The sequence below is a fragment of the Vitis vinifera genome, chromosome 6 (genome assembly GCF_030704535.1).
Source record: "Vitis vinifera cultivar Pinot Noir 40024 chromosome 6, ASM3070453v1".
NCBI lineage: Eukaryota > Viridiplantae > Streptophyta > Magnoliopsida > Vitales > Vitaceae > Vitis > Vitis vinifera.
The window spans coordinates 8,658,249-8,670,630 of NC_081810.1; the positions used below are offsets into that span (position 1 = coordinate 8,658,249).

At 37.0% G+C, this 12,382-nt stretch overlaps 3 protein-coding genes across 3 annotated transcripts; 1 reads left to right on the top strand and 2 right to left on the bottom strand.

Annotated features, from left to right (window-relative positions):
• Positions 1-2,010: 2,010 nt before the first annotated feature.
• On the bottom strand, positions 2,011-4,220 carry LOC100260387 (EPIDERMAL PATTERNING FACTOR-like protein 6). Its single transcript, XM_002268540.4, has 3 exons — positions 3,214-4,220; positions 3,027-3,070; positions 2,011-2,482 (listed from the first exon to the last, which is right to left on the bottom strand). Exons 1-3 carry the CDS (start codon positions 3,344-3,346, stop codon positions 2,225-2,227), a joined length of 435 nt encoding a protein of 144 aa, XP_002268576.1. The 5' UTR covers positions 3,347-4,220; the 3' UTR covers positions 2,011-2,224.
• Positions 4,221-7,922: 3,702 nt separating this feature from the next.
• On the top strand, positions 7,923-9,266 carry LOC100265602 (protein GRAVITROPIC IN THE LIGHT 1). The gene has a single exon (XM_002276635.5). The coding sequence runs from the start codon at positions 7,923-7,925 to the stop codon at positions 9,264-9,266; it is 1,344 nt and encodes a 447-aa protein (XP_002276671.1).
• Positions 9,267-11,338: 2,072 nt separating this feature from the next.
• On the bottom strand, positions 11,339-12,304 carry LOC104879516 (transcription repressor OFP17). The gene has a single exon (XM_010652523.3). It carries the CDS (start codon positions 12,130-12,132, stop codon positions 11,569-11,571), a length of 564 nt encoding a protein of 187 aa, XP_010650825.2. The 5' UTR covers positions 12,133-12,304; the 3' UTR covers positions 11,339-11,568.
• Positions 12,305-12,382: the final 78 nt, after the last annotated feature.

The window sequence follows — 12,382 nt, forward strand, 5'->3', positions numbered from 1 at the left end:
TTTAGCGATATGCTTGATGGTAAGGTAAATCAAACTGACCCTATGCCCTACACAAGCACACCTCGACGGCCATCATTGGCTTTTGAATCGAAAGCCATTTGTGGTACTTAGGATCATAGGCAAGGTTAATACTGAAATTGACATTTTCATTGGCATAGGCAAGCTACGACTGAACATTCCTTTTTATTGTTCAAAATTTGTCGGGATTTATTCCCTCATAGCCTACAAAGGCTAGAAGGGGTCACTGTTTTTTACATTCTATTGGAATCCAGAGGAGGGGTTACTGTTTATCTTATTCTAGGAATCAAAGGAGGGTTAAAGGGCTTATTTTGTAACTGTTCAAAATATGATATTTTTAAAGTCTGCGTTTTCGAAAATTGATAAAAAAAAAAAAAAAAAGTAGTTTTTAAGAATGATTATTTAAAAGAATAATTATACGAACATGTAGACATAAAATTTATTTTTTAAAATACTAAAAACATATTAAAAATATTTTGTTTTTCAAACAAACTTTTGTTTTATAAAACAATATAGAATAATTTTTGAACTATTCTCAAATACCGTGTTTCAAAACTATTTTACAAACTAGTTACCAAATAGGTTTTAATTCTTTTGATGAAAATGAATTGACAACCACCATGTGCATCAAATTAAATATAGGGTTAAACCCCTCACATTTTGGCTAAACATACTTAGTTCTTATTAGTTTGAGATCTCATCCAATGTTTCCCCTAGTTTGAATAAAAGATGATGGTAAAAAAATATTTGATAAAATTACAAATTAATGAAAATGACTTATATTTAGTTAAAACATTAAAGAAGATGAATTAATATATACGTGGACGGTTGTCCCCCATATTTTCCCTCATCACTCATTCCTTTCTCCCAATTTGAAATGAAAAAGTAAAGGACATTGGGCCAGACTGGCCAGTGGAGAAGAAAAGGTTGAAGCTGTAAAGCAAGGCTTATGAGAGTCGCAGCTGTGGGTCTAAATAAAGGTTGTGGGCCGGTGTGGTTTGGGCAAAAAAGAAAGCAGCACAGTGCACATCCCGTGTCACACACATATCAGGAGCCACGTGAGTCCAGAAATCTCCTCAAGCCTCTCATCAACTCGCCATTCTTCCCCCACCCACCCCACCCCACATGGTGGTGGGCTTGGGCCCGTGTCCCCTGGCTTCTTCTCTCTTGTAGCTTGAAGAATGGACCTTCCCAAGGCCCTCTCAAATCATTAATGTAAGAGCCAAGTGTGATGTCCCAATGTAGATCGGGGAAAATTTTTTTGACACTTATAACACGAATCTTATAAAATAATAAAATAGATGGGTCCAAAAGAGATATTATTCATAAGATTTTGTTACAAATAATATTTGAACGAATATTCAATTAAATTATATGAAATTTGTTTACTTTATATAAGAAGATGAATATGCTGTAATTTCACATCACTCAAAGAATAAATACTCCTTATATATTTGATCTACCATAGAAATCATGAAAGCAATATTTTTTTTTCTTTACATTTGGGTGTTTTTTCTTTCTATTTTATTATGGAAAATAATTTGAAGTAATGCAATTTTGCCCACGAATGTTTTGAAGGACAAATTTTATTATTTTAAATTTAAAAAAAAACAGATTTTTAATTAAAAAACATGTTTTGACATATTTGGGATAAAATTTTATTTTTTAAAAATTTGTTAAAAAACAGGTCGTAGGTTGTTTTTTTTTTATAAATAAAATAAATTTGATAATTAAAAAGGGATAAATATATTTATATTTAATGCCAAACAGTCCTATAAGGTTTTTCTTTCCCAAAAATAATTTGGGCAGAAGAACCCCTCCCTTATGGGTAAATAATTGTAACGGAAAAGGCCCTGAGGATGAAGACATGATGATTTAGAGGGAGGCACCCCCCACAGCTGCCAACTTCTGTTTCTTTTGGAAGTGGTGCCCATCACCGTTTCATCATTGCTTTGAGATTCACCCATTTTAAATCCAACGGCTACTTCCAAATAAAAAATAAAAACAACCCTTGTAAATAAGATTTTGTCACACCTTAATTACTATAAAGTATTTAACATATGGTCCTTTACATAAAATTAAAGCCCTATACTTCTATTCTCTTCACGCCCATTAAAATATGGACATAATCACAATAGCTTCTTCAAAATCACCATCACCCACATAACCTACTAACTTGAGTTACTTCTCAACAGCATTATTCATTCTAAGGCATATAGAGCTTGTTCCCACATTTGCACCTCCATGCTTCTGGGTAATACTCTGTCGTCACTGGCGTCCCCGGCGGCACCGCCACGTGCACCGGCTTACATGGTGTGCATTTCCCGCACTTTGACGTGCAACGGGGTGGCGATGAGCCGGGCCCGCTCAAATACCTCCGTGCCAGGCTGAAAGGAACGCCTCTATTGGTTTGAATTGTTCTCTTCTGCTCGCTATTATTTAGTGTCTTGTCGATAAGGGTACGCTGGACGAAATTAATTATTAATAATTAGTAACAATTTTGAACATTGGAAACATGATATTTTCTTTAAGACTGTTAAAAAAAAACAATTGCTAACGTGCGCCATTGAAATTTCTATGGGAAAGCGGGGCCAGATGGGGTTCACGTGCGCAGCTTTGGGAGAACACGGTTCCGGTTTAAGCGCTGAGGGCATCAGGCTCATGTTACCGAGACCCCATGAGAAGATGACGACGGCGGAGGCGCTAAGGTGCGCCAGGGGTTGTGTGCGCCGCCATGGGCCATGGTTGGAAGGGACCAATTACCTAATGGTGGTTGGTGGCGCCACCCCCATCTCAGCCGTCTGCGTCCATTTTTGGCGCATTTTAGCCGTATCAGTTGTTTGAAAACAGAGAGTAGTCTCTTCAACTGACCCCATCGGCTCATTATAGCCAAGATTGGCCTACGTTAGTGCCACCGGCGCATTTTAATCCCCCCACCACTATAGTAAGACGAAAATGATAAAAATCATGGAGGTATGTTAATAATCAAATGATTCAAATCCACCGACCTGAAAATACAGATCACCGTCAGCATTCAACGAACACTTGATATCTGCAATTGACACAGATATATGAAAAAAAAAAAAGCATTAAAAATCCGAGATTTATACTTAAAAAAACAGCTAAATTTTGCTGATAATGGAGATGGGTTAAGGAAGGAAAGTGAAAGAAAAATGAAAATGGAAGTGGATTTACCCAAGCAGGCAGTTCTGGTACTGCTGATAGAAGTGAGCAGAGCACAAATGGAGAGGAAGAAGATGGAGATGGTGAGGTAAATGAGACGGGGTCTGTGCATAAACCTGAGTGCTGTAGAATTCTTCAACTCCATGAACTGATAACGAAGATTAATCAGCTTCTGATGCTGAAACTGAAACCTCAGTGTATTTATCTCTGACTCTCTCTTTGTTTCTCCTCTGAAGATCGCAACTTTCGAGCAGATTTCCCACGTCCCATGCAATTATGTCAGCCTAAAACGCCTCAAACTCAACCCATGGCGACACCCTTTTCCTCTCTCTGTTCGTTTCTGGGTGGGGGGTGGTTGTGGTGGTGGGAGAAAAAGGTGGGTTAATGGTACGGCTTCTCAGACTGGAGTGTTGCAGAGAGAGAGAGAGAGAGAGAGAGAGAGAAAGAGAGAGAAAGAGTATGTGTGTTTGTGATTGAATCTATGCGGATCGTTGCTTCCTATGCTTTACCATGTTTGGTTTCTCGGATTCTTCTGCAGCCTTTAGCCTCTGTTTTCAACGATTCCCAAACCCAGAAAGCAGAGCCACCCCACCCACCACCACCACCACCACCGCAACCCAAAAACAAAAAAGAAAAAAAAAAGAAAATTCTATTTTTTTAACCCCAAATCGAACGCCTTATGGCTTGTTGATTTTCAGCAAAACGCATCTGTAGTGGGTTGGAGCAGTTCAGTCCTCCAACCGCCACTCCCTTCCTCCACCGTGGAGCTTTTAACAACGTCCACCTTCTTTAGTCTTTACCATCAAAGTGTCGGTTTGTGATTGGAAGATCTGGACCCAGTTCTGATCACAGCCGTGCTTTGTGGCCTGTGGGTAGAAGAGGAGAGGAGAGAGAAGAGAGTCTGGATTTTCCAGGAAAATATATGGAAATGCAAGCTCCACAGTGATGGTCCTTGGTGGGCATGCATGTAAGGATAGACGACTGATTCAACGCCATGGCTTTTCACCTATTTTTTTTACCCATGCATCCTCAGATTCTGAAGGCAAGCAAGTCAAGACAAGATGTCCAAACAAATGAGGAAGTATTTGGAAATAAATGCTTGGTTTTGGGTCTTTTTAGGTGTGCCCTGTGTGCAGACCTAATTCCAAGTGTTGCATTTCCCTTGGTTTTCACTTTCTACTTCTTTCCATGCCTTTTTTCCCCTTGCCTTAACTGCTGGCTTGTTTCAATTATTTTGTGACCTTTTTTTTTTTCGAACTTTTACTCCATTCCTAGAAGTCTTGTCCAACATGTAGTTGAAAAAAGCATGCCTACTCTCTTAAATTCATCAACAGGGTATCTCACTTGGAGAACCAAATGGACATCCAATATTGTAGGTTTTTTTTTCTGAGGGCATTGATACCGAAAAATGAGACTAATCATACTCTGTAATATTATACCATTTGTGATTAATCATATTACGTCCTATATACAATTTATTCTCATTATATATATATATATATATATCAAGAATGCGACTTCAATATATATCAAATTGATATCCTAAAATTTTGGCCTCATTTATTTATAGTATCATTCAATAACTCTGTTTTCACCATGCATTTTCCACGTTCAAAATTGTAGGTTCAATGGATATCAAATTGTTGTTCTAAAATTTTGATTTGATTTTTTTTTTTTGATCTTATTTATTTGTAGTATCATTCAACAACTTAGGTTTCATGATGCACTTTCAACTATTAAGATTGCAGGTTCACTAGATATCAAATTGATATTCTAAAATTCTTCCTTTTCAAATATTGGTGGTAGGCATTTTCTAAAACATTGGTGTCAGGTTTGAGTTTAGTATGATGTTGTATGTAAATTATAGTTTTGGTTTTTATTGCTAGATTTTTATTTTAGGTGTTTTTTTTTTAACAATGATATAAAACATAAGTTGCAAATTTGTACATTGTAAATAAATATACAATTTCTTAAAATGATTTTATCAGGAAAAGTTTTCAAAAATAATTCTAAAAAAAAAAACCAATTATTGAGAATGATTTTTAATTGGTTTTAGGAACAAATTTTTTGTGAACTCATGTATAAAAAACAATTTTCTCAACATATTATCCATATAAATAGAATACACTTGTATACAATATAAAATTTTCAATAATTGAAAACATCTAAAATTTGTTTTATAAAAAGTTTATTTTCAAAACAAACTTATAAAAAGTCTATATTTTATAAACAATTTTCAAACAAAAGGTTATTTGTTTAGTTTTTGAAAAATGAATCTTCATTTGTTTGCTGATGAGTGGGCAAACATTGGAGGGGGAACAAAGTGGATAAATGAAGGTCCAATATGCTTACCACCATTCACTACATAGTACACATGCATATATATATATATATATATATATATCTTGAATCCCATCGTGAGTTGATGGCATAGAGCCAAAAATAATCCCTAAGCACTCAAATCTCTTTACACCCATGAAACAATAGAAGTGGTAAAAGAAACCTCTATAGTCAATTCAAAGAGGGTTTGGGCAAAAACCCAAAAAGAAAAAGAAAACCTTTTATGAGGGTGACAATGACACTTAGAAAAAAAGGAATACTTGTGGTGGTATGAAATGAGGACATTTAGAGAAACCATCACAATCCATGTTTTATTCTTTTGCCCTAGCATTTCAAGAAGTGGGCAAGCGTGGGGGGATTGAATCTGACCCAATTCAAGAAGTGGGATGTTGATATAGGAAATAAAGAGCAAAGCCTCTCTGCCCTCCCTCAAGACCACCTTGTTCTTTAGCCTTTGGTCTTATACATAGATTTCCAATGCCCTTCCCCACTTCCCCTTCCTACCAACAGCAACAGCCCTTGTCTCCTAGGGTATCCCTTAAATCAGTATTTGTCCTCAATGTGGGCAGTGGTATTGACCATTGGCCCCCTACCCCAATCCACATCTGAGGGGTTTGATTGGGATGTGGGAAATTTGAGGGATACATGTGAATGCAATTATCCCTCCTTTGCAGACACCTCTTGTCAATTATTTAAGGGAAAAAAAACTTGAAAAATAAAAGAAAAAAGAAAAAAGAAAAAAGAAAAAAGCTGACACCCTATTGTGATTGGGACAGATGGGATGTGCCTAATTTTATCTCCAACAGTCTCACAGTTCCCCATTATTTCTTGCCAATTCTTGATATGGTTTAGCACTCTTCTTCTACTGCACAGAAGACTATGTCATTTGCTTTTAATTTGTTCCATGTCTCCTTTCTTTATATCCCATTCTCATTTCACCAATAAATCCAAACTTCATAGCTTCTATAAGGCTATATTTCTGAAAAATTAGAGGAGAATACTAAATAAGTTTTCTGCTATGTTTGGTTTTAAAAAGTATTACTAAAGGGAAGTGATATTAAAAAAATTATTTTCTTGCATATCTTATTTTTATTCTAAAAAAGTATTAATGAATTTAAAATTTGCTAAAAAAATATTTTTTAATAATTTTATTTTAATATCATAGTTAAAAAAATTAAATTAAATTAATTATTTATGTTTTTAAAATTATTCAATGGTTATAAAAAAGTTAAATTAACTGAAAAAGAATTGAAATAATATATAAAAATAATTTATTGTTTTAAACATTTTCCCTCCGATTTTCGAGTACATTTTAAAACTTATTTTAACTATGTCAAATAACAATTAAATAATTTAAAATATATAAAATTTTAATTAATTTTAATTATATTGCGATTACACCATTGAGGCACAATATTATGTGAAGTACACTCACTAGTCCCAATCACTAAAATGGTAAAAAAGTGTCAAAAAAAAAAAAAAAAAAAAGGGTGGTATCATTTAAATGGAATGGGTAGGCATGGTCCACATTCAAATAAGAAAGTAATGTTTCTTTTGTTAAAATAGCAAATGTTTTGCTTTAGGGTCGACACCTTTAGCCTAAATTAATATAAACTTCCATATTGTTCTATGGATCTTGTTGGGTTGATGAGTTACATTGATTCATTATTTAAATAATATGATACCTTTCAAATTTTGAATCTTCTAAGTTCATAAATTCTATTTATATGTCGAATGGGAGTGATTTTGAAAGGAAAAAAAAAAAAGAAAAAAAAAGTGAAAAATGGCTTTTAATATCTGAGAGTTTTTATTTATTTATGAAAAATTAAATATTTGATAAAATTTTGAAAATTATTTTAAAAATAATTAAATGGTTAAAAAAATGAAATAATTATCAAATTTATCATATATTTTGAATGATGAAGATTATGAGTTGATATCTTAGCATTTAGAAGCATGCAAATTTCCAACAAAATTGTCTCAAAAACCTGAATGAAGGAAGAGATGGAGGAGAGTGGGAGTAGGGAGTAGAGAAAGCGGGCATCGAGGTGGGGAGGTGCCAAACAGACAAGAGCAAAGTCGCGTGCTCTTGGGGTGGGAGGTTTCAAATCTCAATATCTGCGGCTTCGTGCAGCGCAAAATTCAGATTCCGCTCCCACTCAGCCCCACTTGCCTACCCTTTTCCCACCCACAAACCAACACACTCCCACTACGACACCGTTTCACCTGGCTATTCGGTACTCACTACTCAGTCCTCTGCTTTGCCGCCACAATGCTAAATGATTCTGCTGCTTAAACCCTAGTCTAATAACCCTTTGACTACTTCAATCGTTTTCACTCCTCTCTGTTTGGAACCGTTTGTGGTTTTGGATTTTGAAGGAATGGACTGTGGGTCGGTGACAAAACCCTCCAAATCGTCCTCAAATATAACCGAAATCGTTTCCAGGTTTGCGAGAGTTTGCAGGTTTAGATCTGTTGGAGTCTTCTCCTCCTCGGAAAACCCTGGTCATACCCGCCACGATCATTGCCCCAGTAATGGGGATGTGGTGATGGTTGAAGGCTGCAGTGACGCGACTGAGGAGACTGAGTGCAAAGCCGAGAAGGTTCATCCTCAACCTGTTGAGGGTTTGAGCAGAAGTGGTGCATGTGGTGGTGGTAATGTGGAGATTTTGAAGCTATTCGACACTGTTTCATCTCTGAAGCTGGCTTATATTCAGCTCCAGCAAGCTCATATTCCCTATGACCCCGAAAAAATCAAGGCTGCTAATGAGCTTGTTGTTGCGGAGGTTGAAGCTCTCTGCAAGATCAAACGAGCTTATAAGGAGAAGAAGCATTTGGGAAAGGTCAAGCTTGGTTCTTCCCACTCCGAGCTGATTCAAGTGAAAGAGAAGTTGTTGGAACAGTTGAAGTCTCAAGCTACGGCCAAAGACTCTGAGATACTGAGTTTAAGAGGGCAACTTGAGGACTTGGATTTGAAGAATGCGGAACTTACTGACAAACTTGAACGGAGGTGTTTGGAAGAAGAGAAAGTTGGGGTTTTTAACCAACCTTCATTTCAGGATGCCTTTAATGCAGCCTCGAAGGCAATTCATGATTTTGCCAAACCATTAATTAGCTTCATGAAGGTTTCGGGTTGGGATTTGGACCTAGCAGCAAATGCAATCGAAGAAGATGCGGTTGTCTATTCCAAAAGATGTCACAAGAAGTATGCTTTTGAGGCCTACATTGCCCGGAGAATGTTTCATGGGATTTCAATCCAATCTTGCAATTTTGAATATGGTACTGGGTTTGATAACCCGGTTGGTGCCCTGATAGAAGATCCCGATTCGGGTTTTGCCAAATTCTGCAGAACCAAGTATATATTAGTTGTTCATCCAAAGATGGAAGCTTCATTTTTCGGGAATTTGGATCACTGGATGCTAGTAATGAGGGGCAAGCATCCGAGGACGCCATTCTATCAAGCATTTGTGAAAATGGCCAAGTGTGTTTGGGTTCTTCTAGGAATTGCAGCCTCGGTTAAACCCAAAGCCGAAATTTTTGAAGTCAAAAGAGGCAGTGAATTCTCTGATGTTTACATGGAGTGTGTGGAGGGGGACAAGGAACCCACAGGTGGGTTTGATGAAGGACAAACAAGGCTCAAAGTTGAGTTCATGGTGATGCCTGGATTTAGAATAGGAGATACACTGGTCAGGTCTCGGGTTTATCTCTCGAAAATGAGATCCTGACTTCATATGTGCTAAAAGGAGGTGCTTGGACTAACTGGTAACTTTGAGAAAACCCTATCACTTCTTGTTCTGAATATGTTCATATCTTTGCTTGAGTCAGACAGGAGTTGTTATTGGAGTTTTTGCTTTCACAATAGAGTATGGTGGGATTGAACCCACAAGCTCAAAGTTTGTACTTCTTTCTAGTTCCTAGGTTTTTTATATAATCCATAATGTAAGCTGCCAGGATCTTGTTTGTTGTCTTTTTGATTTGTAAATAAATATCTAGTTAATGATGCCACATAATTATTGCATCCTGTTTCTCCACTCGCTGAATCTAACTTGAATAGCTTGAATTGGGTGCAGTAGGGGTTGAAGCGTGTATAGCTTGACCAGTTGATTTGTTCTCCATTGAATTGCCAAAAGGTTTGATTGAAAATACCTATAAATAAAAAGTTCAATAGAAAATGCTCATAATTACAGGTTGGAAAAGTTCTGGATTACTTATGTTCTGATTTTCTTATTGAGAGGATACAGAAATCCTCCATGATGATAGGCATAATGTTTCTAGTTCAAGAATCTGGTTTACTCTCTGCTGCATCTTTGTGTATGGGGAACAAGTGCAACTACCCCTTTTTGATTTCTTATTATGCGTGCTATGCAGAATCATAAGGAAAAAACATTCGAGATTGGACTTGTTTTTGGAATCTGTCGGTTTATATCTGAGCCCAACTTTTTGAACATGGAAACCCACTGTTCAAATCTCCAAAGGGCCTTGAGGCCAAATTCTTCTGTGTAGCCAAGTGCAGATATGTGCTCGGTTCCTTAATAGCATGCATATAGGTATTTTCAATCAAATCTCCAAAGGTTTGATTGAAAATACCTATAAATAAAAAGTTCAATTGAAAATGCTCATAATTACAGGTTGGAAAAGTTCTGGATTACTTATGTTCTGATTTTCTTATTGAGAGGATACAGAAATCCTCCATGATGATAGGCATAATGTTTCTAGTTCAAGACTCTGGTTTACTCTCTGCTGCATCTTTGTGTATGGGGAACAAGTGCAACTACCCCTTTTTGATTTCTTATTATGCGTGCTATGCAGAATCATAAGGAAAAAACATTCGAGATTGGACTTGTTTTTGGAATCTGTCGGTTTATATCTGAGCCCAACTTTTTGAACATGGAAACCCACTGTTCAAATCTCCAAAGGGCCTTGAGGCCAAATTCTTCTGTGTAGCCAAGTGCAGATATGTGCTCAGTTCCTTAATAGCATGCATATCTGGATATCAATGATTTCAACTGATTCTTTGTGGATATATCAGGGTTGTACCTGTGCAATTTCTAGTGTCAATAAGATTATGTAACATTTTTGCAGGATCCAACATCTTCTCAATAATTAGGTTCTTAAAGCTAGCTTGTCGCAGACTAAATGTCACCATTTAAGAATATGAACGTTTTGGAGTATATGGTGGGTCCAATATATTATTGGACCTATCTTCAAAATAGATGCTTTACATGCAAAGATGAGGAAAGAATTGACTGATCACATGTTGCTTCATTGCCCTAAAGCAAGTATATGGCAGCTGGTTTTCTCTTTGTGATGATGTGACTTGTGTGATGCACTCTATTGTAAGAGGAACATTTGAGTTGGAATGGATCAGTCATGGGAAAGAAACCAAAAAAAAGCTTGGAGGGCCCTTCCCTTGTGCCTATTTTGGACACAATGGAAGAAAAGGAACAAAATGTCATTTGAAGATCTTGAATAATCGGATCAAGCAATTAAATCTTCTTTTATGGGTGCTTTTTTTAAATGTGTTAGAGTGTACATAGATGATCATTCATTGACCATAATAGGCTTTGTTGATTGACTTAGCCCCAAGCAAGGAGAGGAAGCTTGTTGTTTGTTTTCTCTCTTCTTTTTGCTTGCCTGCTGGTTCCTCTCATATACATTGTGTGTACTTTGGTATGCTCTTTTCTTAGATGTTGCTAATATATATAACTGGTTTTTGCTTATCAGAAAAAAAAAAAAAAAAATCTCAAAAATAGCAGTGCAATGAGATCTGGCTTCTTTATGCTGGTTAGTTTGAGAGTGTAGGGAAACTTTGGTTATCATTTCTCTGTTTGTAACCTCTCAGAGAGGTTCTAGACCTTACAATATGAGCTAGTACGCATTTATACTGAGGGATTTCAAAGGGCTTGTGCTTTACTCTTTAATTATTCTCAGAATACAGAAGAGGTCTAAAAAAGGGGGGGAAAAACAGTAAAAGAAAAGGACCAGAATGCGGTTCTGCACTTGGAAATTTCTGTTCATACTTTAAAATCACTGGGTACTTTCTTCATTATCCTCTTCATCGGTAGAAAACAAGTCCTTGCATAGCTCTCCATAGAATCTACAGACCAAATCAATGAAAACAGGGCACTTGAGGTTCTTCCAACAATAGAGAAGCTCTTCCACGTCCATCAAGTCCCTCACTTTGCCTTCTTCCACAATCATCTCCACCAAATAGTTCTCGAAACTCCTGCATGCATCTTCCAGATCTTCATGACCTGAAGCTACCCTTTTACCAGCAGCACCAGCCTTCATGGAAGCTGGTGTAAGAGGTGATGGGAATAGCCTTCTTTCTTGCCCTGCATCAGAGATGCTCCTAAGCTCCCTGACACGGTCCATTTCTTTTTCTTGCCTTTGGAAACGGAAGAGTGATAGTAAGGCAGTAAACCGGTTCTTTGGTGGTGTCTTTCTGGTTTCGCTCTGGCGTGGACGTCTACGAACTTGAAGAGCCCTTAAAAAGAAGGGTCTTTTGAATCTGAATTTGAAGATTGGCTGGAGTTTTCTGCATGGATTTAGAAGCTTGGATTTGAAGGCAATCAATGTTCTAACTTTCATTTCTGAATGATTGGAAGTAGAGTGTGGTTGAAGTAATGGACCAATATGGTGGCTTTTGCTGCCTTTGTTTTCTTTGTGGGGAGCGGTTAGATGGTTTAAGATCTCTGTTGGGAAGAAGTTTGGTACAACAGAGAGAGAGAGAGAGAGAGAGAGATTATGAAGAGGATGGTTGTTGGGTTGTTTGCACTTCTCTTTTGTAAAGGAGGCGGGTATCAATAGTGCGGTTCACGTCTTGTAGTCTGGAAGTGGG

Coding starts and splice junctions, on each gene's coding strand:
- LOC100260387 (XM_002268540.4), bottom strand. CDS start 3,346: ATGGAGTTGAAGAATTCTACAGCACTCAGGTTTATGCACAGACCCCGT. Junction 3,071..3,213: donor TACCAGAACTGCCTGCTTGG/GTAAATCCACTT, acceptor TGTCAATTGCAG/ATATCAAGTGTTCGTTGAAT. Junction 2,483..3,026: donor ACGGTGATCTGTATTTTCAG/GTCGGTGGATTT, acceptor AATTTCGTCCAG/CGTACCCTTATCGACAAGAC.
- LOC100265602 (XM_002276635.5), top strand. CDS start 7,923: ATGGACTGTGGGTCGGTGACAAAACCCTCCAAATCGTCCTCAAATATA.
- LOC104879516 (XM_010652523.3), bottom strand. CDS start 12,132: ATGAAAGTTAGAACATTGATTGCCTTCAAATCCAAGCTTCTAAATCCA.